Source organism: Colletotrichum higginsianum, chromosome 4 (assembly GCF_001672515.1).
Source record: "Colletotrichum higginsianum IMI 349063 chromosome 4, whole genome shotgun sequence".
Lineage (NCBI taxonomy): Eukaryota > Fungi > Ascomycota > Sordariomycetes > Glomerellales > Glomerellaceae > Colletotrichum > Colletotrichum higginsianum.
The window spans coordinates 1,340,444-1,368,163 of NC_030957.1; the positions used below are offsets into that span (position 1 = coordinate 1,340,444).

General features: G+C 54.9%; 8 protein-coding genes across 8 annotated transcripts; 3 read left to right on the top strand and 5 right to left on the bottom strand.

Annotated features, from left to right (window-relative positions):
- Nucleotides 1–8,604: 8,604 nt before the first annotated feature.
- On the top strand, nucleotides 8,605–9,386 carry CH63R_05715 (Mitochondrial hypoxia responsive domain-containing protein; the record flags this gene model as incomplete). Its single annotated transcript, XM_018300690.1, has 2 exons — nucleotides 8,605–9,241; nucleotides 9,328–9,386. 2 exons carry the CDS (start codon nucleotides 8,605–8,607, stop codon nucleotides 9,384–9,386), a joined length of 696 nt encoding a protein of 231 aa, XP_018158540.1.
- Nucleotides 9,387–10,681: 1,295 nt separating this feature from the next.
- CH63R_05716 (Kelch domain-containing protein) lies at nucleotides 10,682–12,340 on the bottom strand (the record flags this gene model as incomplete). Its single annotated transcript, XM_018300691.1, has 1 exon — nucleotides 10,682–12,340. The coding sequence occupies one exon, from the start codon at nucleotides 12,338–12,340 to the stop codon at nucleotides 10,682–10,684; it is 1,659 nt and encodes a 552-aa protein (XP_018158541.1).
- Nucleotides 12,341–15,793: 3,453 nt separating this feature from the next.
- Nucleotides 15,794–16,052, top strand: CH63R_05717 (uncharacterized protein; the record flags this gene model as incomplete). The annotated part of the gene is made up of 2 exons (XM_018300692.1): nucleotides 15,794–15,833; nucleotides 15,904–16,052. The coding sequence occupies 2 exons, from the start codon at nucleotides 15,794–15,796 to the stop codon at nucleotides 16,050–16,052; spliced, it is 189 nt and encodes a 62-aa protein (XP_018158542.1).
- Nucleotides 16,053–17,820: 1,768 nt separating this feature from the next.
- CH63R_05718 (Duf1479 domain protein) lies at nucleotides 17,821–19,227 on the bottom strand (the record flags this gene model as incomplete). The annotated part of the gene is made up of 1 exon (XM_018300693.1): nucleotides 17,821–19,227. The coding sequence occupies one exon, from the start codon at nucleotides 19,225–19,227 to the stop codon at nucleotides 17,821–17,823; it is 1,407 nt and encodes a 468-aa protein (XP_018158543.1).
- A 723-nt stretch (nucleotides 19,228–19,950) lies between these two features.
- CH63R_05719 (Calcium/calmodulin-dependent protein kinase) lies at nucleotides 19,951–20,988 on the bottom strand (the record flags this gene model as incomplete). Its single annotated transcript, XM_018300694.1, has 3 exons — nucleotides 19,951–20,497; nucleotides 20,670–20,802; nucleotides 20,880–20,988. 3 exons carry the CDS (start codon nucleotides 20,986–20,988, stop codon nucleotides 19,951–19,953), a joined length of 789 nt encoding a protein of 262 aa, XP_018158544.1.
- A 788-nt stretch (nucleotides 20,989–21,776) lies between these two features.
- CH63R_05720 (Transmembrane protein) lies at nucleotides 21,777–22,232 on the top strand (the record flags this gene model as incomplete). Its single annotated transcript, XM_018300695.1, has 4 exons — nucleotides 21,777–21,785; nucleotides 21,884–21,955; nucleotides 22,026–22,096; nucleotides 22,160–22,232. 4 exons carry the CDS (start codon nucleotides 21,777–21,779, stop codon nucleotides 22,230–22,232), a joined length of 225 nt encoding a protein of 74 aa, XP_018158545.1.
- A 663-nt stretch (nucleotides 22,233–22,895) lies between these two features.
- CH63R_05721 (2OG-Fe(II) oxygenase) lies at nucleotides 22,896–24,155 on the bottom strand (the record flags this gene model as incomplete). Its single annotated transcript, XM_018300696.1, has 1 exon — nucleotides 22,896–24,155. The coding sequence occupies one exon, from the start codon at nucleotides 24,153–24,155 to the stop codon at nucleotides 22,896–22,898; it is 1,260 nt and encodes a 419-aa protein (XP_018158546.1).
- Nucleotides 24,156–24,596: 441 nt separating this feature from the next.
- Nucleotides 24,597–27,586, bottom strand: CH63R_05722 (WD domain-containing protein; the record flags this gene model as incomplete). The annotated part of the gene is made up of 3 exons (XM_018300697.1): nucleotides 24,597–26,359; nucleotides 26,415–27,202; nucleotides 27,255–27,586. 3 exons carry the CDS (start codon nucleotides 27,584–27,586, stop codon nucleotides 24,597–24,599), a joined length of 2,883 nt encoding a protein of 960 aa, XP_018158547.1.
- Between the last annotated feature and the right edge of the window lie 134 nt (nucleotides 27,587–27,720).

A 27,720-nucleotide genomic window follows, 5' to 3' on the forward strand; every position in this document is an offset into this window, starting at 1 on the left:
ACAAGAAGTCGGAGACGGTCGGTATGGATGACGGATGAAGATGTGCATGCGTTGACTCGACTCAGTGACAATTCCGGGTTGTCCTGGTATCAGAGTCCAGGTACTTGGCCGGCCCAGTGCGGGCTCCAGTTGATCGGTCTATGGAACCGCCAGAGGAGGAGAGGAGTGGGAGGAGGGTATCCGTAAGAAGGATAAGGCAGAGCCAGAGCTGAGAGCACGGAGGACGGTCCCTCGAGGTTCTAAAGCTCGGCCGATGTTTGGGAGGGGGGGGATGTTACTAACGACGGGGGATGAGGGATGGTCACTGGTATCTCTCTGGCTGGACTGCCGTAGCCATGCACAGCAAAAAGGCTATAGGAACGGGGACCTTGTAATCCTTTTGACTTTTGGCATTCCCAGATCGAGGCAAGAGTTTGGTGCAACAATGGTCCAATAGCCTTTGGCGGCGCGTCTTCCTCTTGCCCTCCTCCAATCGAAACTGTACATGGACAGCAGGCTTGATCTCGACATCTGGCAAAGGCGAGGCAGGAAAGAGAAAAGGAAAAAAAAAAACACATGGGCCGGTCACGGGCAATGGCACCACACAGACACACACCTGAACGGCCGATGACTGCAAGTGTGACTCCTCGACGACAAACGGTGGACGGCTGAGGCGAAGACGCTCCGAGGTGTCTGACCTTGCCTGTGTTGAGGTAAGGGCCGGGAACCTGGAAGACTGACAGTGAGTCGGCAGATGAGAAGAAGTATACTGTTTGCCGTTTTGGATTGGGATAATGTGGTTGGTGGTTGGATTGAGACTGGAAGGGGACTACAGTACTACTACCCCTACCTGGATAACTTGCCAGGCAGGCACAGGTACGTAGGTTCACTACCTAGGTATCTATGTGATCTAAGGTACCTTTGATGGCGATAGAGCCTAGTATGGGGTACTTGTCACCCTCGTTTGAACAACCTGGAAGCAGGTATCCATCCGTACGTAGCGTGGAAAGTGCTCCTGCCCCGCACGAACGATGGAGGTGACGGCGACGATGGCGGGAAGAAGGAAGGCAGGTCGATGCCGGGTGCCAAATGGAAGAGCACTGAGCAGGCAAGTACGCATCGGGAGAAGGCCTTGCCGACGAATGGCATGGCAAGAGAACCTAAAGGTACCTAAGGCAAGGCAACGGCAACGGCAACGGTAAGGGGAAAGGTACCTACCTACCTACCTCTTCTTGCTCTTCCGGCGAGGGTGTGGCACGATCCACCAAAGAAGGAACGACGAGAATGAAAAGCAAGGACTTGTGCGTATGTGTGTGTTGACTGTCAGCTCGCTGGCGCCAAACTCGGGGCCACGAGGAGAGTCGAAGATGGAGGGAGGAGGGGGGGACAGCCAGGGCAGACAAAGAAACCAGGAAGGCTGGAAAGAAGCAACAGCTAAGTCAAGACGAGGACCTGCCTGCACGCAGACGCATCGACTTCGCATTTGCATCAACCCCAGGCGGATACGGTACGATACGTACGTATTAGCGGATGGATATCCGCTCTTTCGATGTACATCCATAGCAACAACAGCTTCCAATCATGCCTCCTATGCCTTTTTGGCCCCCTTAACTGCTCTCATTCGCCCTCCCCTCTCTCCCTTTCTCTCTTTCTCTATGGCACTGTCTCTGTCTGTCTCCATCCCCTTCTTACCATAGCGGTGGCCCTTCGCCGTGCCTCGAGCCCTTGACGCTTCTCCACGAGCGCAATTGGAAGCACCACTCTCATTCCGTCCTTCTCGTCCAACCATTCCTGGACCTGCTTCTTGCCACACGCCCACCAGCGACAACCCCTACCAAGTACCGGCACCATCCCGGACGGCCCCCAATAAAGGTCCCTGAACTCCCCCTTTCGACTCTCCGGGCAAACCCTCGCCGGGTCTACCTAAGAATACGCCCACAGTCTGTCACAGCAAGCCGTCTTGGCGCAACGACTTACACGCTCATGGTCAAACACCATTTTATCTACTGTCTACATTGTGTTTTTGCCGTTCCCTTCACCATTGATAATACAGCTTGATTCTTCAGACAGAGATACGGTGTGTATGTATGTGTGTGTGTGTGTGAGAGAGAGAGAGAGAGAAAGAGAGAGAAGTACAGCGCCTTCTAGGGCATCGCAAAGGAGAGGCCTCGACTGCCCGTGCATATCGTGTTAGAGACGGCCGTCTCGAGCAGAGGGGACGGAGCAGTATCCAAACCGTTACGTGATCGACCCAGTCTCTTGGAGACCTGGAATCCTTGGAATCCTGGAATCCCCCGACATGGTCATGGTTTCTGAAAGAATGGAGCCCGTTCGAGTCCGTCGACCTACCACACCCACGCCAGGTCGCAATCCATCACCTACATGCAACGGATACGTACTTGGAACCAGAGAACCATTTCATCATCTCTCGTCTCCAAGACTGCCAATTTGTGGATAGGCACGATCCAGATTGCCAATCACGGAAAAGCGAGCCCGTCGCTGTTCGCACAGAACTGGCCTCAGTGAGACGGTCGGCTTGTGAACTGCCTTAAAGCCGATCACCGACTTGCCCTGCCGAACAAGACGTCACTACGCGCAACTCAAACGCCAGGGTCAATGATCCGATCATCGACGATGTCCCGAGCATCAGCGATACGTCGAAAAACGTTTCTCCGGTTTCTTTTCAACTTGTCCACAAACCAGATTGGTGGGCGAAGGGCGAAGAGGCCAATGTCACATTCCATGTCTTCATTCAGTCCAAACTCTAGGAAGTATCGGCTGGCAACGACGTCGCAGAGAAAAATCAACGTTAGCGAACTACGAGAGTAGTCCAGTGTTTTTTTCCTGCAGCGGTGGATCCTACGGTACCGACGGATGAATACACATGCCACGAGATGACTGGACAAGGCTGCCGCACAACCGCTTGCAACCTGCCTGCTATTCTTGACTCATAACTAGACACCTAGTGTCGGGAGCAGGCCTGTTTGACCACCCCATGCTCCATGCCAAAGCCTCTGGCACACGTTTCCTGCCATCCGTCCTCGGTGATTAACCGCCATCGACAACAAAGACAATGCGGCAGAGAATACGGTACACTGGAGAGGCTTCCTAATGCGACAAAGAGGTACAAAACTACGCAGAGAGCCAAGGTACCCCGTGGCCCCAATGCCACGATAAGTCCCGAGGCAGTATTCGCACAAAGCCTTTTAGATCCTAAGTGGCACCCGCACTCAACCACCACTGACTGCCTCGGTGCACCTCGCCCATGGAAGAAACGCTCCGAGCCAGACCGGCTCCTTACGCGCAGATGATGAGGGTTGAGGAGGGATGGGTTGGACATGTCAGCAGTATTCCCCCATGAGTTTTGTGGGAACATCGGAGAAGGATGTGGCAGAAACACGGTCTCTGCAGCCTCTGTGCCTGCAGGAAGGCAGGCGGTCTAATCCTGGTGTGTGTGTGGTCTCCGGGTTCTGGACTGGCTTTTGCCTTGTCTTGCCCTCGACCTGACCTCAAGGTGGAGGCAACGGAACGCTGGGAAGACGGTGCAGCGAATACCTGCAGAAGCGAACAGAAGCAACCACTTCGACCACCGACGCCGATCCACTTTGAGCCTGACGAATGGCAGTTTCGACAAAGGCACCCCCAAAAACGCAGCCAAGCCCACCGCCGGGATGCCAGGTCTGCCTTGCTCGTTACGATACCCTTGCTAGCAGTTACAACTAAAACGAGCCTAACGCTTGCCGTGCGCACCCTGTTCCCTTTCCCAGCGTTCGCTCCCGCTCCGGATGATTCACCGTCGCACGCGAGGCACTTGACACTTTACTGCTCAGGGACATGGGGGCGCCCGCCCAGCCTTGGTTTGGGTTGGTCATCGTAGAAGCTGTGGCAACTTGGGGCAATTGGCTTGGACATTGTACGGTACCACACTTGAACACCGCCAAAACCCGAGTCCCAATCTCGTCGACACTTCAGACTTGTCTCAGGGAATGGGACTGTTTAAAGCGAGCCACTCTCGTCACCATTCCCGCTTGAAAGGAAAGGCGGTGTGGAACGCGTCTCACGGACACCTTACCTACAACGGTAGACGGCGACCTACGATCTACACTGCTAGCACAGCGTCTTCTGTATGGATACGCATACTCCCTGGTCTGACAGACAGGGTGCAAAGTCCTCCGGGCTCGTTGCTTCAAAAAGACCGAGGCATTTTCGGTTCGCCTGCAGAATAGACGAGCTCGAGAATAAAGAAGCTACAGACAAGTTGGAAGGAGATCGACTCTATCCTGCAGCCGCTGAAGGCGAGAAAGGGCAAACGAGAAACCCCCAACCGCCGTGTTGTATCACTCGTCGCGCCGTTGACAAACGGTCCTCGTTCCTGGCGCATCATTTCCTCGCCTGCCGACCTTCGCTAGGACCTACCGGCAACTTTGATCTCAAACAAACGAAGCTAAGGATGGCAAGGCGTTGTTCCTGTCATGTAGTAATCATATTATGTACGCTTGACCTTTATGGGCCTTAACTAACGGGCTGATTCCTGTCTTGTAGACTTTCCAAGTCTACATACATGTTAACTCATCAAGAAGCGTGGTGGTACAGGGCAGTGGGCCAAAGTTGCTGTAGATCCCCAGGGGATTGATTCGCTTGTCGCTGCTGCCAGATGAGGAACGACATGGGCCCTCAACCGTCGTGCCTGCAAGATACCGGATCTATCATCTCTGTGCGATCTCAAGTGTGTGTGCCCTACGACCCCGAACCCATCCACTACAGTGCGCTTCCGCTCATTCTGCCCGCTCCCGCAACATGACACCTGCTGCGTCGTTTATCGCGCGCCGCATGTGATGGCCAAAGTTCAAAAACAAATTGGTCGAAGGCTCCTTATTGATTTATTCCGTCTAACCCGGCTCCTTCCGTTGCGGCAAGAACGCCTCGAGACTTCCAGCATTACCTTTATCCGCGTGGCTATCAAGACATGAATGCCACCGTCGCTTACCCACACGCCACGCCACGCCCCGCAGTTGTAGGTAGGGTACGGATACTCATGGCACGGTATCCATACTGGTATGCCAGGTAGGTGTTACGGAGTCCCGAGCCCTCCTCATGTTGCACCACCCGGCCGAGATCGCGGAGACGGCAACGGTAACGTCAGCGTTTGCCCATCGTTCGGCCGTTCATTGACTCAAGATGACACGGACAGGAACGGTAGCGGGGTTCCACTTGAAATGCCGCAATCTCAATGCTGCATGTTGGACTATCCATCACTCTCACCAGCCAGCCCGCTCAACTGTGGGTACCACATGCGAGATGATATTTTACCTCTCAGCTAAGAGATTGTTACAGAGTATCTGTACTCTATACATGGAGGCGGATTCCTTGCATTGTTGTTGCTCTTGAGCCTTGTAACCCTTAGACTTCCTAGCAGCAGTTTCCCTGCACTTGAATCCTCCATCACCAAGCTTCAGCGTTTGCACGTCGCTTGGGAACCCCAGCTCGGACATGAACGATCCGTAGTCACCGAAAACACTACATTTTTACTACACGCACGACGCTCTCCAATTCAACGAATGCCAAGACTCACTGACAATGATCACACGGAAGCCGCGGGTCGAATGTGTCGTTGACACCCGCTTTGAACTCCGATTGCCTTTGGTTTCAATTCTCTTCCTCAATCATTCTCGGCTGTCGCCGGCGGATAAGCATGGAACGAATTTCCTACCACCTCGGGATTTGAGCAGACTAGTGCAGTTGTTGGCATGCACCAAACCCAGAGCGAATGGGTCGGTACGTAATATCGTCAACGCCGGGTTGGCTCCGGGCAAATGACTCGGCGCCAATCGATCTGAGAGCTTCGGACCGGGTTCACCCAGGATCGAGCCTCGAGGTGTATTGGACAGAGGGCTCTGCTCGGTCCAATAAGTAATAGCGTAGGTAGTGTAAGCCAGAGCATGACCCACTACCGGCCTACATGCAACACCTCGAGGGTGCATAAAAGGCATGAATCAGACACTGAGACGCCTAGACCCGAGGACCAGCAGTTCGGACGAAGGTACGAATGAAGAAGCGTTGTTGTTGAGGGGCAAGGCAAGCTTTAAGAGGCGCACGAAACAACCACGCCTGTTTCCACGAGCGACTTTTTGAGGGAGAACCGGCCTCGGAAGGTTTGCTAGTTGAAAATATCGAGGTCTCACACAATCACTAATGGCAGTCGGTAAGGGGGGACCGCTCGGACCTCGTTGGGCTGAGGCCAAACGTAGCAGAGCGGGAGCGCAGACTAGAGTACCCCTGACTCTGGCAGGGATCATGGAAAGATTCTAGAAGACGGATTGGGCTGAAGTGAAGAATGAGGCGCACGTCGGAGCCCCCTCACCTGGTCAAAACTTTTCCTGGGGGACCTGGACCTGTACCGTCATGTCGATTACCATTCGCAATCACACGCGGCCTGCGTGATAGTACCACGAGGCGAGACATGATCCAACCGGCGGTGAGGATTACGGGGCATAGCTGTATTTCCGGATGCAATGCATAATGATGGCGAGGACCCTGGATTCGGAGGGTGGCTGTGGGTTGCGATGGCCGGCGGGCATGACTTGGACCCTGAGCATCTTGAAGCTCTGAAACGCAAGGGCATTCGAAACCCAACGAGAGTTGGCCTGCGGTAGAAAACCTTCCTATTCCCGCACCAACGCGCGCACACGCACCATTACTACATTAGAGAGTTTGGGCTTAGGTGGTTCTGACGCTCTGTTTTGTGTCTCTCAGAGGCGGTGACGAGACAATCCCGTTGACCGCCTTCAGATGCCCATTCAACGATGATGCTGCGTTTACTCTCAGTCGAGTATTTGTACGACGCAGTCAGTGGCAGGCATCTCCAAGCGCAATTCGTAGCCTCCCCCTGTAACTGACGCTGAAAACGGCGGGGTAAGACTTCGTCTCCTTATTGTAATCTGCCATGGCTGGGTCAGGAAATACCGACCCATGTCAGCGTGTGGCTGGAAATTTTCTGCAGTTGTTGCAATCTCCATCAGACATAGCCGAACCCGGGATCTTTGCTACTTAGTCTTCATGCGTCAGCCCCGCAGGGTTCAAAGAGATTCGGTAATGCTTTCTTCCTGGTACAAAGGACATGCCAGATGCAATACGTCAAATAGCCGGCCGGTACTCGGACCACATTCCAGTTCCAGGTCCTATCGACACAACAAAACTGTCGCGAAATCCTTCGATGCTCAAATCAGAGCGAGGAGGACGCAGGGCCAGAGAAACCTGTGTGGTGCCAGAAGGGCAGCGCCGGCCCGGACGAGGACGTCAGGCCATTCTTATCCTCACCAATTGCTCCCGACGAACAGGCTTCTAGAAGGGCCACGGGGAGGTGCGGGTGACACGGGGCGCCGGGCAACGCGGCTTCGGACGCGGTCGTTGAAGGGGGGCCGTTCGCTGTGCAAGGAGGGAGCTTCTCCTCAGCGACACGTGGTTGGCCACTTGGGGAGACAAAACCCTCACCTTCTCCTTCGGTTCTTCTCCTTCGTTTAACTTCATGGCCGAAAGCGAAGCCGGGGTCTTTCGGTCACCAAGAACTGTGGGCGTTCGCCGGCGATCTTGGAGTTCCCCATCTGTACATGTACAGATTTGGTAACCGATACGCGAGTGTCATCAGCGCTGCTCGAAAATTTAGGGGGCGCGCAGGTTTTCGGTGTTTGAAGCCCCCTTTGGAATTACATAACCAGCTGGGTTGTGAGAGCAAACGGCGAAAATAGGAACGGGGACGCCAGAGTGGTCAGACTGCTACCATCTTTGTGTGGTGGGAGCACGATGCCTCGTCCGTTGTGTGGCTTGAGGCAACGGCTCAGCCAATCAGAGCCGGCTAGTTTCCTCTCTCCACTCGGCTTACTCAGAGACGGCGGAAATTTCTCGGTGTTTGCTTGGAGAGTTTCGCAGTTCGCTGAACCCGCCAAAGGTCGCTGAATAGCCGCTGAAAGACCGCTAAGGCGTGTCGCGAGACGCTGAGTGAGAGGACTGCGGCACGGCAAAGACCGGGCAGCAAAGGTCAATTACATCATGCCGTAACGACGACCTCATGGCACGATTCTGGGTCCCTTTGCGGACTTTTTTCGCCTACGCCGCATTCCGCCCACCAGGTTTTCAATCGCCGTTCGGCGCCTTTCGCTGTCATCGGCTCTGTTGATCCCATTCCATTTGGATATAAGGCCATTGTCACTCGGTTCCAGTCTCGGCATCCTCATCAACAATTCCATATCTACAAGATACCCTACCTCAAGCCAGCAGCAGTCTTCCGACTTGCGTAAACCACCGAGAGCACCAACTGCGACAAGGTACATCTCATTGACACCCATTTTAGCCTCGAACCCCGATCCGTCATCGATCCGTCACCGAGCACATCGTACGACATCATCAACCCCTACGGCCGACAGTCCAAATCCCGACCAACAACACAAACACAAGGCTGCGCACACAAACCGGCTCTTCTGCAGCTTCACATTTTTTATCTTTTATTACTTGGCGCCCTTTCCTCCATCTTTTCTCAATAGACAGAATCGCAACCGTTCCATCGGCTCGACCTTTGGCACTCTTCGATACCCACAAACCGCACATCGAACTCCTTACAAAACCGCAGCCATGAAGATTCTCAGCAAGGAAGAGGAGGCTGAGCACTACAGCGTCGTTGTCAAGGCCGGTCTCATCGGCGGCACCGCTGGTCTCGGCGTCGGTCTCGGGGGCGTTCTTCTCGCGAGCAAGCGCTATCCGGCATTCCGCCAACTCACGCTACCCTTCCGCTCCTTCCTCGTCACCTCGTCAGCGACCTTTGGCGCCATCGTCCACGCTGACCGCGAATCAATCCGCTACGGCAAGGAGAAGGATCCCATGTATGGCTACCAGGACGCGACAGCGCGCGCAATCGCCGAGGCCAGGGCCAACGAGACGACGTTGCAGAGGTTCAAGGAGTGGGGCCGTGAGAACCGCTACTCCATAGTCTTCGCCTCGTGGCTCGCCTCCATGGGCGGTGCCCTGGCCATGGTCGGCCGCGACAAGTATCTCACTGGCTCCCAGAAGCTTGTCCAAGCTCGTGTCTACGCCCAGGGCCTCGCTGTCGCCATGCTTGTCATCACCGCTGCCTTTGAGATGAACGACGCCAAGAAGGGCACTGGCCGTTGGGAAACGGTTATGATCATCGACCCTGATGATCCGGAGCACAAGCACCTCATCGAGAAGAAGATTCACAAGGAAGATTACGAAGGCCAAGACCTGTGGAAGGGTAAGTTGCACCTCCCCCGCCCGGGTGGATGCAGCCAGCCCATTTTCCTCTAGTGAATAACGTGTGGACTGACTCAACATCAACAGACATGGTCGCCGCCGAGGAGCGTCGTATCGCCGCCCGCAAGGCCGCCGAGCACAAGTAAAAGCACCAACCCACGCTGCAATACCACATCTATAACAAACTCAACACCTCACTCCGGGTCCTGTACGATTTGCAAGCTGCATCCTATTTTTGCATCATTTCCTATGTTCTCGAGTTCCAAGAGGGTCTCGGCGAAGAAGAAAAAGCATGCCTCTTCTCCCGGGAGTTGGAGGAGAGCGAGTGGCGGTTGGCTGACTGCATTATCGGCGTTTTTTGTGAAGGGGGTTTTTTTTTTCTATCGAAAGAGGGAGAGAGGGCTGGATGTAACCCATCCCAGCCATGTCCTGACAGTTCAAGGCTACATGAGTGTATGGAGGAGGCAAGCGAAGAAGGAGTGTTTTGTTCGTTTGGATGGGCCAATTAACTCAACTCCTCTTGACTTCTTTAGTCTACCATGGTCGAGTCTGGACGAGCCGATGAATACAACTACTGTTTAATTTCAAGAAAACAATATATATTTCTTGCACCTGTTGTTGAGCGGACGCGCTCTTTGGAGGGCACTTGAGCGTGTAAGGCCAACGACTCTCGTCCCGGCGACCCGGTCCGTATTACGCGGCTGGCTTCCATCCCTTCAGTACATGTTGAGCTGTTCCCGTTTGGCCCGCGAGTGACATCGGTTCCGACTACGGACTGGCACACATACATACCTCGTCATCCTTGGCTCACAACGATCCCACGATATGTCACTCCGCGATCCTTGGCAGACACACCACATACCCTCCTCTACCCCTCCCCCCTAATCTCCAATCCAACCCTCTCAGTTGACTCCAGCTTTACTCCAAGTCTCGGATGGGAGAACTGCACGCAATCGAACCCCAACCGATCACCTAGGCTGCCCCTCTTTCCCCCTTGCCCAGTGACGTACGTCGCCCGATTCAATCCATACAGGCACATGGGGACATCTTGATACACGAGTCAGTCCCAAAAAAACCTGTCGATCCGGCTCGGTAGAGATAGCGATCCCTTGTTAGCTCTTGCGAGATCTAGAAGTCAGGGAATCAGTCGTGTCGCACAAAAGGTGCCATGTCACACAAAATACACAATGGCTGGGGCAGGTTCAAAAGGTACTATATTCAAGAGGGGGAAATAAAATGCATGCCTGCCTGCCTGCCTGTCTCTGCCATCCACCGGGGTTTTATGAAGCCGTTCCGTCATCAAGCATAAATACTGTAGCTGAGAAGATTGGGGGGTTGTTGTTTGAACGACGAAAGTTGAACAGATTTAAAATGAGTAAATAAAAGAGTCACGATATGACAGACAAGATAATAAGAAGCAATAACAACGGAAGGATAAGCCTCAAACCTCGATGGTGAAGTGGCTAATTTGGGAATAATATGAATGCACGGCCAACTCCAACATCCAAACATCGCCAAACACCTCGCTGCCGTCGAAGCCGCCGATCACGAACAGACGACTGTCATACAGCACGGTGCCATGATAACCACGGCCGCTTGGCGGCAAGCCATAGACACGCCGGCGATCCCAAGTCATGGTGACGAGGTTCAGCAAGAGCACATCATTGGAGTATTCGTTGCCATCATGGCCACCAATGACGAAGAGATAGGAGCCCACGAGGGTAGCCGTGTGAGACAAGCGGCGGAAAGTCTGCGGGATGGAGACGGCCTTCCATGTATGGGCATCAACATCGTAGACCCACACGTCGTTGAAGCACTCGCCGCCATCGGAGCCACCAAAGATGATAAGCTTGCTGCCTACCATATTGGCGGTGTGGTAGCCGCGGGGTTTCGGGCGAGTTTCCCGGACCCCGGGAGGCGGGGCCCTCTCTGGCCCAGAGACAAGCTTCCATGACATCTTGTTCATGTCGCTGACGTCGAGTCTCCAGACGTCGTTGAGAGCACGCACACCATCGCCACCTCCAAAGATATAGATGCCATTCTTGTAGAGACAGGCCGTGTGAGCGCGGCGTTTCGAAGGGACACGTTCGCTCGTAATCTTGGGCCGGTGCCAGCGAAAATTCGTCGTGTCGAGGACGTATATGTCGTTGTAGTAGGCGGGGCCATCACCACCGCCAAATATGACAAGTTTCTTACCGACAGCGGTGCAAGTCATCGCCCGCAGCGGCACAGGGGTCTCGCCTGTGACGTGCGGTACAGACCAGTAAAAGGCGTCGGCATCAAAGACGTAGAGCTCGCTGAAACAGGCACGCGAGTCGCAACCCCCGAACACGAAGATGTTGGACCCGACCAGCGTCGTTGTATGAGCGCGAAGTGATGTGTGAGGCGCACCTGAGACGGGCGCGCGGGACCAGTACATGCCCGACGAAGGAGCTGAGGGTACATCCGGTGCCGTCTTGGGGTCCTGAAGAGGCGGAAAGAGGGTGTGCTGGCCCTTGGGGGCAGACCGGGAAGAAGAGGTCGTGGTGGAAAGCTGGCGTGTTGAGGAAGATGAGAGGGGGAGTGAATGCTTGCCGGCTATGGCGGACGTGGAGCGCATGGCAACTGGGCGACGGCCATCACGGTCGGATCCAGGGCCGCCGGTGGACTCGGAACCATCGTTGCTGTTCAAGGTCACGGCATCACCGGTAGTGTTGTTGGGTCGGAAGGAAGAAGGCGGCGGTGGTGGCGGCTTGGGGGTGTTGGCGCTCGTCGGGGTAGTACGGGGAGGTGGATGTGCCGCCTGTGCTTGCGAGGCGGATTGCGAACGCTGGCGGATGGAGAGGTCGGAGGTTTTGCGGCGGCGATCCTGGCTCTTGGATGCGAGGTGACCGGGAGTGTGGGAGCGGGACGCGGGGCCGCCGGGGGCGGAGGGGACGCGGCGGTGATCGAGGTCACGGTCGCTGAAGTCCTCGAGATCGTCGGGGCCGGCAAGGGGCGGCGGAGGTGAGGGGCGAGGCGGATCACTGGGCGAGGGGCCAGAGATCTTTTGGGAGCGGATGACCTTGGGCTTGAGGGGGGACCGGGGGATCTTGTCCGAGGACCTGACCGAATCAGCCATAGTTCGGCGGGGGAATGGTCATTGCCCCCCTCTCGCGAGGATGTGGATGAGTGCCCGGGGGTTAATCTTGGGAAGCGGCTGCGGCTGAGATGACGCGAGAGAGATAGAGAGAGACAGAGAGGTCAGAGAGGGAGGGATTGGTATTGGGACTGGCGGACAGTCGCTCAGGCAGGGTCGTCTTGAGAGCCGTGGTTCGGGTGGCGGGGCGGGCGTTGGGGAGTCGGGCGTGAGTCGTGAAATGCTTTGTTTACACGGCGAGGTTGCAGCGCAGTCAGGATGACTCGAGGGATCGTTGTTTGTCGTGGTGCAGTTGGTTTGTAGGTTGGTTGGTTGCAGAATGCTGGCGAATTGGGGGCTCGGGCTCCCAGTCCAGCCGCAAAAAGAGAGCCCACTTTCGACGTTCCCTCTTGGTCTCGGTCGCGGGGACCCGGATCCCAACTCAGGCCTGACGCTGTTGTTGCTGGTGGGGACGGTGCGTCCGGGTAAGGCAAGCAAGCTGGCATGTCGGTGACAGGGCCCTGTTAGTGCGGGAGCCCTGGAAAGCACCTGTGTTCACTCCCTTACTATGCCATGTATCTACCTACTTTGCTGGAGCACCTCGCCGCCCCCTTGCACGAGATTGGATGGCCTGTCCTTTTGGTCCTTAACTATCGTGCTTGCGTGCCCAGGTACCAAGGCAACTGCAACCCGCGAGCCCACGTATCACAAGTCTCGCTGTGGGCTGTGGGGACCATCCTCCGCCGCAGCCGAGCACGGTCCACCGCCGGCCCCTGCATTGGCATTTCTGGGCTGCTGTGCTTCTCGAGTCTGTCTAGGTACCTACCACCTGTGCGCGCCTCTCCGCTGGCTGTCCCGACTCCCGAGCTGTTGTTAGGGTGTGATTGGCTACGATTGGCCACTGACATTGGTTCGTCACCGGCGAATGATTAGATCTGCTTACAACTTTGCATGTCTGTTTCCGGACTGTCGGTGTCCAAAGTCACGTCATGAATGTGAGGGCCACGTCTTTGTGTGCTACTCCATCCTAATACAATATCTTGACACGGCGATCCCAAACAATGTGTCTGTGTGTGGGTGTGGGTGTGCATGTGTATGGATCGGACGTCGAATTCAATCTTGATAACCATGAAAGCAACCCCCGCCGCCTCGGTTGACGTAGGGGGGTCTTGACCTCTGGAATGCTCAGCGGCTGCTCCACGATGTTTTCTGCCGGTCTATCCCGGAGACGTGGTTCCGAGCATACTCTGAGCAAGCCAAGAGGCGAGCTGTTATCAGCAAGATGGCGGAAGACTCCGGTACCTTCCGTCCTTCCATGGGGAATTCTGAAACATGCTTGTGGGCATTTTGCACGATGAAAACAAGAGATGCCGTTGGGTCCCGTGAGTCTGCGAACTGTATTTATCGCTTGTCGGCGGTCACTTTGACCAAAGTGAGTACCAAAGCGAGGCTCTGGCGCCAATTGACCCGGGCCAGTCGGGCAATTCAAACGTACTCTGCTATGTAGTAGACTGGTAGGAACAGAAAATCCCATTTGCGTCCTTTCTGTGCCTGGACTACTCGTCGATAAGAGGTACTCATGCTTACGAGCCAAGATTCTGGTGAGGATGCAGGGCGAGACGACAGTCCCACCTATATACCTTTATCCAGTACTCTGTATCTTCTCGCATGCTCTCGTATTTGATCTCCACTTTTGAAAGAATGTATCTACACCTTTTGATGTACGATATTCTTCCCGCTTACAAGTGCGATAAACCATCAGACCTTTCATGCTTGTCGAGACAAGTGTAGCTCTCTCGAGGCGATACTCTGCCGCGTCCCTCCTCCCCACATGTCATCACCTAAGCATCCCCCGGGCTTCTACCATCCGAGCAGCGGAGGGGTCAGTGTCGAAGTGAGTCTTTTTCGCCGCCGAACCCGAAGAGTTGAGAGAGGCGTGCGCGAGGCGGAGGTGGGCGGGGAGGGGGCGCTCCGCCAACTAACTCCTCTGCATCTGCCGGCGGGGCTGTTTTGCTTTTCTTCAGCAACGTCATCTCAACTTGACGGGTTACACAAGAATAACCCTCAAGTTTAGCCTTTCCAGCCTTTCCCTACGGACAGCAGGCAAGTCCTGCCGCAGTTTGGGTTTCACTGGCTAGACGAAATGGCACAAAAGTAAGATAAGAAGGGTGACTCTGCCCTATTGAGATTGGATGACGCAAATGTCTGCGAGACTAGTCGGGGGACAACCAAGGAAGTTGGCATCGTGCGATTCAGACTCAGCTCAGGGGAAACAGGGTGTTCTCTTTGGACTAGGCTTTTCCAACCACCGTTATGTTGATCGTCAATTCGCTTCATAAACGGTGACTTTTTGAGGGTACGGGTTCCGAAATGTGCCAAGTGGTGCCCTCCCATGACCCTTGCCACCAGAATCCATACTTTAGGATGCTGGGGATTGAGGGGTTAAGGATCATGCCATCGGGGAGTCGGCGGAGTCGTCGTTGCCTGCTAGTAATTGGAGACTGTCGTTCTGCCAAACCCGTATCCGCACGTAAAGAGCGTTATCCGTCTGCATTGCACATGATTCAGTCCCGGCTCTTGTCTGCCAAGGCTAGGGGAGGATTGACGGACTGGACCTGGCCATACACGTGGATGGAGCATCGTCGTGTTGAGGTGGGATACACAAGAACCGCGATATCCCCATCTGTTTGATTGACATTGGGCCCCTTAAATATGATATTGTTTTGCGTCATGCTTCGCCAGATCTGGTGAGTCTGACGAACGACGACGGGGAACCGGGGGCACCCGAATGCGCTTTCAAAGGTTCTCGGGGCGATTTCTCGCCATCTTGTCTGCACAACGCAACTATTCATGTTGCATCGGCGAGCCCATCCAAACTGTCCCGCTGTTTTTGCAAGTTCAGATCATGATCTGGCTAGCAGTTGAGTTAGTAAGAAGCCGAAACAGGAGACGACCAAGACAGATGTATCGTGTACAAACGGCCTCAAATGCCGGACGTACCATCTACTTACACTACTCAACGAGTCGGGGGGCACCGCCAACCACCCATGGGAACGCCCTCATCCCACAAGACGCGCCCCCCTCTCCATCTCCCGACGAACCACGACAAGATCAATAACACGTCATTCTTACCCACACATTGCATTTAGACCACACTTGCACCTCCGGGAATCCAATCCGGAACGCTGTGGTGGTGGTGAGGGTCCTCCTTCGAGATCCTAGATTCCCAGGTAACGTGTGGGTGCCCACCCGGCCCTTACCTAGTTGCGAGCGACTGGTCGGTGCAAGACCGACCGCACCGGCAGGCAAGGATACGACTACAGACAGCCAACGGCATCGAGATCAGATTTGGGGGCTGACATGACCTGCTCGGGTTTTCTGACATGGGGTTGCAATCCCGGCACCATGACTCGCTCCGGGTGGGTTAGTCCGGAAGATGCTTAGTCGGAAGACCCGATGCTCGGGGGCGCCTCTCTACACAGGCCGAACCCACCACGTATCCGTAGAGGCATGATCCTTATGGAATCTGTGTGCTAGAATGATTACTAATCACCGATGTGGTGCAGTGGCCCATACGACGATGCCTTCTTATCCTGCGAAAGGTTTGCTTAACCTGTTGGTTAGGATCCTACAGCACGTAAGGAGCCACTTACACCTTACGTACACGCACTTGACGCCGACTATCTGGAAGGCCTGGGTTTCTCAAGACTACTGAAAAAGTGAAAATGTTTGTTACGGCTTTTCATCAATGTCGTTGTCTCGCATTGAGTCTCTCTGGCACACCAGAAGCAACCAACAGCTTCGTGCTTTCCAGTGAAATGCTTAGCTGCCCTGAAGGTAGACTGTTTGTCGGCACAGGCCCCTCCCATGTCGAAGCCTTAGTTTGACGATTACGGCGTGTCCATGCAGGGAATAATGTTCTTAGGACATCTGGCCATTGGCAAGACTACTCGGTTCATATGTCGACTACAGACAACGTCAAACCGCTTGGGTTCGACTCTTTTGTGACAGCGTATGGCTCTCAAGTACACGCCCATGTTCACCAACAACTCTCGGGCTGACGCCATGACTATTTGCATAAATTACCTTTTCTCGTCTTATTGACTCTATATCCCAGTGTTTCGCCACTGGCTTTGTAAACAGCCTGGGTGAGTTTGGAGATAGTCGTAAGGAGGGACCCTTCCCTTGAGGATGTAGATATCGTTCTAGGGCAGTTCAAGAGTGGATAGCCCCTGAATATGTGCGGTGTTGTTAGGTCATGTGCGAGGACGTATGGCTTTCCCAAGTCTAAACACCTCATCCTCTGAACAAACTTGCTTTCTTCAAAAACCCTTTCCATTGCACTAGGTTGCCTGTCCTTTGTGCGGGAATCGTGTACTTGGCCGACGTGGAGGCAATCGCTGTCATTCAGTGTTGCTAATACAGTTCTATTCGCTGTTTTGTGATATGAGCTGCAAGTGATTGGATATAGCTCAAAGAAGATTTCGGATCAGTCGCGGTGATACCGAGACCTGTCGAGCCCGCAGATCGTCGTTTCTTGTTATTTCATACTACGCCGGCCTATATGTACTGTGTGTCAATAAGCCTTCCTATTGCAAAGCGCTCAAAGCTATTACTATCGCTACTGTTTCAGGAAAAAACACAGAGGCAGGGAAAGGTGGCACACGCAGTCTTCGAGAAGCGCATCCTGACATCCAACTAGGGCTCAATCAGTGTTGCTATAATCAGGCCTGTTCATTGAGAGTCAACATTGTACAAACAAGATTATGAAGCAATATCGAAAGTAAGTGGTCTAGATCATCATCCCTACCAAAAGTCTAGAGAATCTATTTCGTGTCGATGCTACCTGGACATGGAGGCTTGTGTACCAGGCTTTCATGCTACCTACCTCTGTGCATACAACTCGAGCAAGGACCATGGAATCCAAGACATGATAGTTTAAGAAACTCAAGCAAAGTGATGGGGTTATAATGGAGCCATCATCGTCTTGGTCAACCCAACCGCTGCTCAGTCCCTCACTTCGGCAACATCAACAGTAGCTGCAACTTGGCTTAACTGCTTGCAACTCCGTCAGAATGAGTTTAGCCTAGAAGTAAGCTACTGCAATGCTTGAAGACCGTCCAATTTTTGATCTTTTCTAGAGTCATTGTGCAGGAAACAAGTGGTTGTGATTCCTTACAATAGACCCTGAAGGTCATCAGCTCAAGTTGTTGTGGAGCAGAAGTTTTTCTGCCATGGCGGGACTTTTTGTCAACACAATGTCGTCTTAATCCTTAAATCAAGGCGATTGGGTTAATCCAACACGGAACTCCGGAACGTCATCAATGATTATGAGTGAATTAGTGGCCTGGCCAAGACCTTTGTCACTTTTTATATATTCCGCCAGTTTTTCCTTATCCACCCACGCCTAGAAAACACCAGGCCTCGATTTGAAACACATAGTGATATCGACCCAAACGCCTCGCAGTCTCTCTCCCTTTTTTTTAAACCATGTCATAGCTCTCAGGGAACAAAATCGCATTCGCCATGCCCACCAAAGCCTTCTGCGTCGGACTTTTCCCCTCTGTGTCCTCCCATGGTAGCAAGCCCATGGACCTAAGCCCGTCCTCTCCACCCGCATCGCTGACCTCCTGCACTCCAGGCCGACCCATATGCGTCGTCTCGCCCTTCCCGCCTCCGAAATCCGGACTCGGCTGGCCACGAAGGAAAGCCTTCCGCTGGCGGGCGAGATAAAGCGCGTTGGTCTGTGTCAAGGGGCAGGCCGGTATGTACATTATCGTCGCGGGCGTTGACGAGGCAGGTACTCTGTCGACGCCGTACACCATGTCCGGGTGCCAAACAACGTAGTCGCCAGGCCGAACGGGGGGGATACGCACAAGGGATTTGTCAAGCTGCAGATGTGGGTGGAGCGTCGAGTTGAGTTCCTGGGTGTACGACGGGACGGCGCCTTGGATGATGCTCGTCTGGGCGAAGTCCAACGACCAGTTCTCACGCGCGAGGAAGTTCGGCGAGGTCGGCGAGGGGTTGCGTGGGGAGAAAAAGGGGCGGAGCAGAAAATAGGCCGTGGCGAGCTGGAGCATGGGACAGAGCAGAAGAGTGCCGTCGGCTGGATTGATATCGGACATGGAGAGCCAGCCTTGAAACATGCGGAACATACTGCATGAGCCCGCGCCGTTGTAAAGATCCGAGGTGACCTTGAGGCGGGTGCTGCTGTCCCAGGGGTCGTAGTCTTCCCACCGTCCGTCCCAGATCCGCTGGTATGTTCCAGCGTTACCATAGCCATCGCTTTCCCAACGCTCGACGCTGCCGCCATCGACGTGGGCATTCAGATGCCAGGCCTCGTCTCCCGGGGTCCGTATCCTCAGACGGTCGGCATATGACACGGGGTGATCCACCACCACGGGCACGTTGGGGCCCCGGGACCGCCAGAGACCCATCAAAAATCGCTGGGCGGCGAGGACGTTTGGATGAGCACGACCCTTGATCTGCGCCGGGGACCAGTAAATGCCAAAGAGGTGAGGATCGCGCGTCGGCCAGCCTTTGGTGTGCGGGTTTTCCGAGAGGTACGTCTCCGTCTCCTCTCGCCAAGAATGGGCTTCCGAGGCTGGCACAACGTTGCGGATGATGGCACCACCTCGGCGTCGGAGCTTGGCGGTGAACTCGGACACACGGGAGTGGTCCTGAAGCTCCGAGAAGTCAATAGTGGGGATGATGTCGGACTTGGTGACGCCGATCACCGCAATCTCAGCGCGGAGGGCAACTAATAGACGTTCCCACGACTGCACTATGGCGTACTCCTTGCCCGCGACGAGGCTCCGCTTGATCTGGGCAAACCTCGGCGGGAGCGGGATCGGCCCGCCATTCTCTGTGAAGATTTCGTCGGCACGCATGAAGCCTCTTGGATGGTTGTCGAGAGCGATCGGAAACGACTGAGACCAAAGCAAACTGGGGGTATCAAAGGGTGAGAGGAATTGAGAGAACAGGTCGTCGGGTATTGATGAAAACGCAGGGGGTGGCGGGGGTAAAGTATCATCGCCGCCCTGCCCATACTGATCTTCGAACAATTCATCTTCCATGGCGTGGAGAAAACGGCTGCAGAGTGCAATGTCGTAGTCGGTGTCGCTTGTTCGTCGTGCAAACCAGTTGGAGCATGTTCCCAAAGCGATGGCATCGGGGTCCGCCGCCGACTGGGTTCCGGGGTCTGGATCACGCGGGCCCGGAAAAAGGTCGGGTTACTGCGGCCCAGTGATGGACGACACTACTTCTCTCGCTGACCACGCTGCAGGCGGGCCGCAGTGCCGCAGTGCCGCAGCGAGTCCCGTCCAACCCTTTTCCTCCACGCAAGAACAATGGAGAAATTTCCGGGCAGTGAAACTTAGTGAATAGAAGAAATGTGTGAGCTCTCACTTCCAGAGCCGTTGTGGGCGTGACACCGGGTTCGGAATACGACGAAGCATCAACTAACACCAGCCTTCAGACTTTGGATGTGCAACGCGGAGCAAGTCCGGTAGATCCGTCGATTCAGATTGGGCTACATGGCCTGTGACACTCACCTTCCGTGTTTCGGACGGGTCCATTTTCCATCGTCCGAACACCTGAGCCGAAGAAGCCTCTTATGCCATCTTGCCGCGCTTCGATCGTCTGAGTGGACCTTTGTTTTCGACCACTTCTTCGGAGGTCTTCTTCCTCTTTGCTGGCGCTGGCTGCTGTGGCTTCGTGAATTCGATCGTGGCGGACTTTGATACGTAGTCGTTCGAGGCTTGCTTCGGGAGAGAGCCCACTTGTTTGAAGAGGACATAAGCCACTTTCTCGATGTCCGTTGCCGAGACGTCAAGTCTTTTCATAAGCTTCCTTGCCTCGGCGTTGAGAGACTCATACTCCTTCATGTTATATTTGAGTGAAGCCTTTTGCCCCTTGTTGCACAGCCAGTAGTATGCCTCATCTGAGAAGAAGATGATCTTTTCAGGATAATGAACTGCGAGGAGAAGCGAAGCTGTGGCGGGGCCAATGCCCTTCAGCTTGGTCAAGATATTTAGCGCAGCGGAAAGGTCGGCTGCGTCTCGGTAGTTCTCGATGGCCTCTATGGTAGTCGCCTGGACGGTGGAAGAGTCATTCGATAATACGAACTTCATCAGCGTCGGACGAAACTTCCCGTGACGGCTGTGAAAGTAAAGTTAGACAGTTGAATCGGCCCCAATCATGCGAGCGCCTAGTAGGCGTATGACCTCAGTGCTATGCACTTATGATCAAACGTTGTAACGGCGCCTAGAATCGAAGCTCCGCATGCGATATCGACGAGGGCGATGCCGTGTCAGGGGAAGCATGTACTCACAGCTTCCAGTCAACGAGTAATTTGACATCGTCATGATCCATGGTCCGCCTCGGGGCGTCTTGCGAAAAGAGTGCCGGGGCCTCGACGAAACGGAATTGATCAAGTTCTTGCAGTGTCTTCTGGCCAGCCTTGGCTTCATGGGGGAGTCAGGTACTCTGCCGGCTGGTCTCGTAGAGATGCGGGGGAGACAGTAATCAAGGGCTGACTCACCGCCTTTGGAGACTGAGATGGACTCGATGAGAGGTTCATAACTAGCGGCAAGTTGTTGAAACTCTTCACTAGACATATTGTCCGGCGACGGGGAGCTAGGGCTAGACATCGTCGTCGACGGTCGATGGACGACGTTATGCCGACAGTTTGGTTGCTTGCTTGGTTGCCTGTCCCCGTTTTTGCGGGTTGGATGTAAGGAAACAGATTTCACTCGAAGGTAGGAAATCATACGATTGTGGTACTCGAAAGCGCTTCAATGACAAGAGTTGGTTCTTTTAAGGACGCGCTTCGGCGATAATACTGCGACGCGGTCTCACACAGACGCGACTCGACCCTTGGAGAATGAAAACTCAAGACGCAGGGTGATATGTACGTACAAGTCGAAGGCTCAGAGTGCATGGAGGGGCGGAGCCAAGCATCCAATCTGGAAACAATGTGGAAGCTGCAACCTCCCTCGACAATAAGGGGTCTCTGCAACACCAGCTAGCTGCTAAACATGTGAAAGGAAGACGCGGGATGAAACGGGCCTTTTGGGAGCGGACATGCCCGGAACACGACAAACTCCGGGTGCCAGGATTGGATTATCGCTCTTCCATGTCGGTGAAGAGCCGCCCCTCCTCAAGCGCCCCTCAGTGGATGCTGCCACTAGAAGCCGGGAGGACCGTGCCCAAGACAGTCTGGAATGCAGATCCATGCAGGAGCACTACGGGGTCGCTCAAGCGGGAAAGGAAGGGGAAGGGAGAAGAAAAAAAAAGTGTCAGACTGCGCCCGCTTTGAATCGTTTCTCACTTTTCTCTATTCCTAATTCTCACGAACACCTTCGATTCTCGCACAACTGGCAAACCTCCCAGCAACCAGCCTCACAACACCCCTATCACCCTTAACCAGAAAACCAACATGGGCAACGTATGTTAAATACACTGCAACTCCCTCCCCCGCCGCTGATCAGGGTCCGGTGGAAACCAAATTGAGGGGCAGGCCAATGCTGACACCTTGGGACACAGGGCGCAAAGGCTCAGCAGAAGCGTGATCGCAACGCCAAGGACGCGAAGCTCAAGGGCTCTCAGCTCAAGGTGGTATGTTATCAACCTCTTGTCCAGCCCGTATCATACTTTAAACGGGCGTTACTGACCACCGCGCGCGCAGAACGCTGCGGCCAAGGACATCCAGTGCCAGATCTGCAAGGCCACCTTCTTGAAGACCACCAAGGCCCCCGCGTAAGTTACATTGCCAGCTTCCGGATAGCCGATGGTTATGCTGACATTTGACCCCTCGTCCAGTCTGACCGAGCACGCCGAAAACAAGCACAGCAAGGGTCTTGCCGACTGCTTCCCCTCTTTCGTCGCCGCATAAAGTGAACGAAGTTCACCTGTTGGGAGGTTGTGAAGTTTTGTGGCAGGCGTGGCGAGGAGTTTAGGCAGAATTGCGCGGCGTGCGGGTCGAGGGGAGATGGAGGCGTAGTCGGGCGAGTCGGCATTCAGCGAAAGGCGTAATATTGGAATCTTGCTCTCATTTATACCGGAGAATCAAATACGAACCTACGAGTACACACACACACACATACACACACATCGTGATTTGCGACCGTGAGCAGTTAGAGCTTGAAACCTTACCCGAGACTGCTGAAGGCGGGTGTTGGTGGCCCTCACGTAGGGCGAATAGGAGTGCCATGAGGGAGGGGCTCGTGACAGAGCATTGGCATGAGTCTTACCCCGGCAAGTCCTCAACTCTCACTTCCTGCCTGTTTTCAGAGGGGCACGAGGGCAAGAAAATGGCGTGTGTAGTAATGCGCAGTGTCCATAACCCGCAAAGTCGATGCCATGTGCTACTTGATACCGATCGTTCGTATACACCTTGGCCTCCTTGCTTCGACTAAACTGACTTAGGCGACAGTCACCAGCTCTACGAGCGCGAGAGACTAACACACCCTGACAACGATCTATGTACATTTCGACAGACTTTCAAGTAGCCTGGCCTCTTTCTGTCAAGCTGTCTGACACGAGTGGCATCTCTCTCTTAATGAGCCGGGACCACCACCGCAGACGTCGCGGGAACCCCCTTCGCGTTTCCCTCCTTCGCCGCGGCAGCCCTCGCCTCCTCCATCCGGATCGCAGCCAAAATTTCCGGGTACCACCTCTCCCCGACATCCGGGTGACTTTTGATGCGATTCCTCAACGTCGCCTCACCAAGCGTTTTCGCGACCCCGCCTTTCCGAAACGTGAACTCGACATCATCCAGCCTCGTCCCGCCGTTTCTCTCCAGCACCGCCCTTCTCTGCTCCTTGATGTCCTCGGGCACCTGCCCCACCCCGACGGTCTCCAGGTCCTCGAATTCAGCATCGCCCCTCACCCCTTGGAAGAACGGTATCGAAAACCGCGCGCCCTGCCCGGCGGCCGGGCTCAGCACGCGGTGCGTCGTCGACACGCACACCCCCTGCGTGAGGGCCTCTAGTCCCTGCCCAATGGCCACGACCAACGTCCCCTCGACCGGCGGCGCGTCGATCCACTCGCCCCTCACGTTCTGCACCTGCAGCCCGCGGTGATGGCTCGCCTGCAGGAGATAGCTGCTCAGCATGCTGTCCTTGTGCGGGCCGACGCCCTGGCCCTGGATGGCCGGGTCGGTGATGCCGAGCTCCTGGAGGTCCGGGTACTTTACAATCTTGAGCTTGTGCTGCTGGTTGGCGTCGAAATACTTGGAGAAGGCTGAGGGGGGGATCTTGATGGCCTCGGCGATGAGAGAGGTGAAGGCAATGGAGATGGCGCCCATACGTTCCATGTACTCGGTGAAGGTGGCACGGAAGCCTGGAAGGGCGAATTCCGAGGGCCACTGGTTCGGGGCGAGGAGGTTGTAATGCAGGGGATCGTCGGGGCTTGGAAGCGGGTGTTCCGTGGAGAGGTCGATCTGTTCGCGGTGGTCTATCTTGCCGGCCGTGATCTCGGCCGAGAGTTGAGAGTATCCCAGAAAAGACTTGGCGTTCTTCATCTCAATCCTGAGCCTGGGAAATATCGTCAGTCCCGTCCTCTTACTCTTGCCTACCCGGGGCTCACACTCCCCCGAATAAAGGAGATTACAGTACTTTTCCTCGGTCGGGATGTCAAAGAAGGCTTTGCCCTCCCTGACGACCCTCTGGAATAGCTCATCGGGGATACCGACGTTCTTGAGATACAGGAAGCCGACTTCCATGAGCGCGTGGCGGAGGTCCTCGAGAAACTGGGGTTTCGTCTCGGGGTCCTGTGCCAAGGCGAGGTCGAGAATAGGGATTGACGTGAAAGACATGGCGCCTGTCTCACTGTGTCTTACAAGGCGTAGCGAACCCAATCAAACAGTCTGGAGAGTCCTCCTGTTATTCAACGGGTTCTCGCACAGATCGCCGTATATTTTGATTTAGTTGAGGGCAACGCGTTCTTGATAATACACTGTAAACGCACAGCTGCTAAGTAAGCCAGTGCGTGGGCTCCCGATGAAGTGACAGACCTCGGGAATGACGTGCTTCGGCGGTGGGGGCTCTCGGCGATCATTCTGCCCCGCACTTCGGCGCTGCCGGCGCCGAGGACCCCCCTAATTGAATCCGCGCCGGATCATTGTGACCCGATTTGCTAGTCATCGGACCCTGATCCGTCCGTCCTGCCAACGGCACGTAACTCAAAGTGCTTTCACATTCTTCTATTATCGGGTATAATGCACATATATTGACAACTATTGTGTGTTGTAGCCGTTTCATGACCCCAAAGGCTTCGTCGACAACAATCCCGCAACCTTGTAGAACATGTCCTCGACAGAAGGCATGGCGAAAGCCGGCGCAGCGTCAAACAGCTCTGCCAACTTCTGCCTGTTAATGACAGCTGGCTGAGCGTCGTCGTCGTCCAAATCCATCTCTTCCCCGGTGGCGACATCCTCTTCTTGTTCGTTGTCGCTGGCCATATCCTCGTCCTCGATGGCATCATCCAGGATAGCGCCTGTCGCGACGGGTTCGCCGTCCAACTGCATGTCCTCCAACGGTCTCGAGAGGACTACGGAGGCGGGGTCTGTGGCCTCGGCGATGGTCCAAAGCTGCGCGGCGTCGTCGACCGCCACGAAGCCGGACGAGCTCCCGGTGGAAACGAGGCTGGTAATGCGGTGGGGAATGCGCCTCACGCACAGCAGTTCGGGCTCCTCCGGCCTGAAAACGGCGAGCTGGGATGCCTGGCCGCCGGGCACGACTACGGCAAAAGTCCGCGACTTACGGTCGATTGCCAAGTGGCTGAATTCCTTCACTGCGGCAGCGTTGCGGCCGCTTGGGAGCTGGATGCCGTATTGCAGCTCATCGGCTACTACATCATACACTCTCAGGTCGTCTGACAGGGTGATAATGTAAGGAGAAAGAACCTGCAAGCGACGAATGTGGCCCTTCCACAGGTTTTCGAGTGTTAACCTAATGTCGCCCGTTTTGGTGTCGATCACGTAGACAGTGCCATCGTTCGAGTTGCCAAAAGCGACAAACAGTGTCGAGCCGTCCTCAGAGAAGCTCAGGCTGCCGCTGCGCTCGCTCGTCGTCTCTCCGGCAATAGCAAGCGCATCAGCACCAACGTTGCTACCAAGACCCACTGCCAGGGAGCATGACCATGAATGCAGAGCCTCGCCAGCAGCATCCTTGGAGGTGAGGCCATCTTGCTGTCTTGTCCTTGACTGCCATATCCGCGCCATACCGTCATCTCCAAGGGTGGCAAATCGGTTTGCTGTGTGGTCTGCTGCAAGGGCAAGGACAGTCTCCGGTCGGCTTGTGACGTGGGGGTTATTGATTCTGGATGACAGAGCAAAGCTTTCTTCGCCGGCCGAAGCAGACCAGAACTTGAGATAAATCTCGCGCCTTTCTCTCACAAACTGCTCACGTGCTTCCGGTGCGACCTTCTCTAGGTCGCGCTTAGGTGGTTGCCAGTCGTCGACCGTGACCAGCCATTGGCCGTCGTGAGAGAATGCGACGTGGGTGATGCGGGGCTCCGAAATCGGGCTTCCCTTTGATGTGATGTTGAAGTCCGTCGGCTGGGTTCTTGCCAAAGCCTGCTTTGAGATGCTGCGGAATGACTCCATGTCGAACGACTGCAGCAGAGGGGCCGACTGCAGCTCACCCGCCAGCATCGCCTGCTGACCCGTTCCAGTGCAAACATAAAGTCTTGATGGCTCTGCCGGATTCAAAGCAGCAGGAACCGGGTGCCGCACCTCATCAGACATTGACCACACACGCTTGACAAGTAGGTCTTTGGGCGTTGATGTGAATCGAGCGGCTGATTGAATGCCCGAGATGTAAGTTGAAGGCTTCATCTCAGAGGTAGAGAGAACCATGGCGGAGTTGTCGTCCAAGTGAAGGGCATACGACGCTCCCGTGGGCGACACAACAATGTTCTCAATGCTTCCCGACAGATGGGGAAGATGATCCATCTTGCCGGTGTCCATCTGCCAGAGCACGAGGACGTTTTCTGAACCACCAGAAATCATGTAGTGACCTAAGATGGTAATTAGCTTCTTCTGATCATGCCACCAGTCGTTTCTGCCGCTCACCGTCCTTCGACCACTTCAAGCTGTGCACAGCCCTTCTATGCCAGTGGTATTTGCGGCCCTGCAGACCATCCTTCTTCGACTTTGGCGCGTTGATGTTCTGCAGCTTTCTGAGAATGTCATTGTAGAAGTAGATGGCACCTCGGGCACCACCAGAGATGAGGTCCAGGACTGAACCGTCCTTGTTGTTCGTGACACGGATGTCGAGAGAGCAGACAATGTCGGCCGTATCGAAGGTGAAGAACTCGCATTCGAGCCCTACGTCGGTCTGGGTGATTTCAGGCGCCACAGTCCCGACAACCAGACCCTCCCTCGTAGCCCCGACAATGATCTTGCCGTCGGCGCTCGAGCGCAGTAGATGGATTCCTTGGTCGACCTGCTTCGTCGTAAAGAGGACCTCGGAAGTCGGCTGCGTGAAGTCGGGGCCGAAGTACGCCACGATCTCACCTCTCGACTGCTTCTTCGCCTCAGATACGTAAATGACCTCGGTCTTGTTGTTGGATCCGTCGATAGCCACCACTGACATATCCAGCGCCGTTTGCGACTGCGTCCGGAACTCGTTGTACACCGCGGTGCCCTTCTTCCAGTTGACGCGCCAGACCCGGCCGTCGGAGCAGGCGACCCAGAGGAAGTCGGGCTTGACTTGCGATTGACGCGTAGCCACAATCGTGGGAGCGGAAGACTTCTCGGCGTATGTGTTTTGGACCACTGGCAGGACAATTCTTCGGATCAGGAGGGACTCGGCCACAGAGTAAATTTGCAAGGATGTGTTGTAAGTGATGATGAGGTATCTGGGTTCATGTTAGATAGGACGACGACAATACCGTCAGCAAGTGCACCTACTTCTCGTTTTCCGCGAAGATAGGATCAATGTCAGCCATACGACCTCCCATTGGCAGAGAAACCTGCCATCCTGCCTCCTGGGCCTCGGTGTTCCCAAGCTTGACAAGCTGGCTTTCGATTTGGTCGTCTGTGAGAGTCTTCTGGAGCTGCGACAATACGTTCAAAGCGTTGTCGCGAAGGTCGCCTGCGTCGGCCTGGCCATTCTTCAGGTGCTTTCCAGGGCTCTGCTTCCCCCTTTGGCGCAGACGCTTCGCCTGACCATCCCTCTCATTTTGTTCTCTCTTCCTCTTCTTCGCATCCTCCCGACTTCTCGGGGTCGACGGACCTGCCATTGTGTATTGTGTGGGAGCTAGTGAATACACAAATTCGATCTCTTCGTATTTTCCGGGGTGGGGAGACAGGGGAAGGAAATTTTGCGGCCTTCAGACGTTCGTTCGGCAGTCTGGTTTGGAATTCCTGCTCTGTT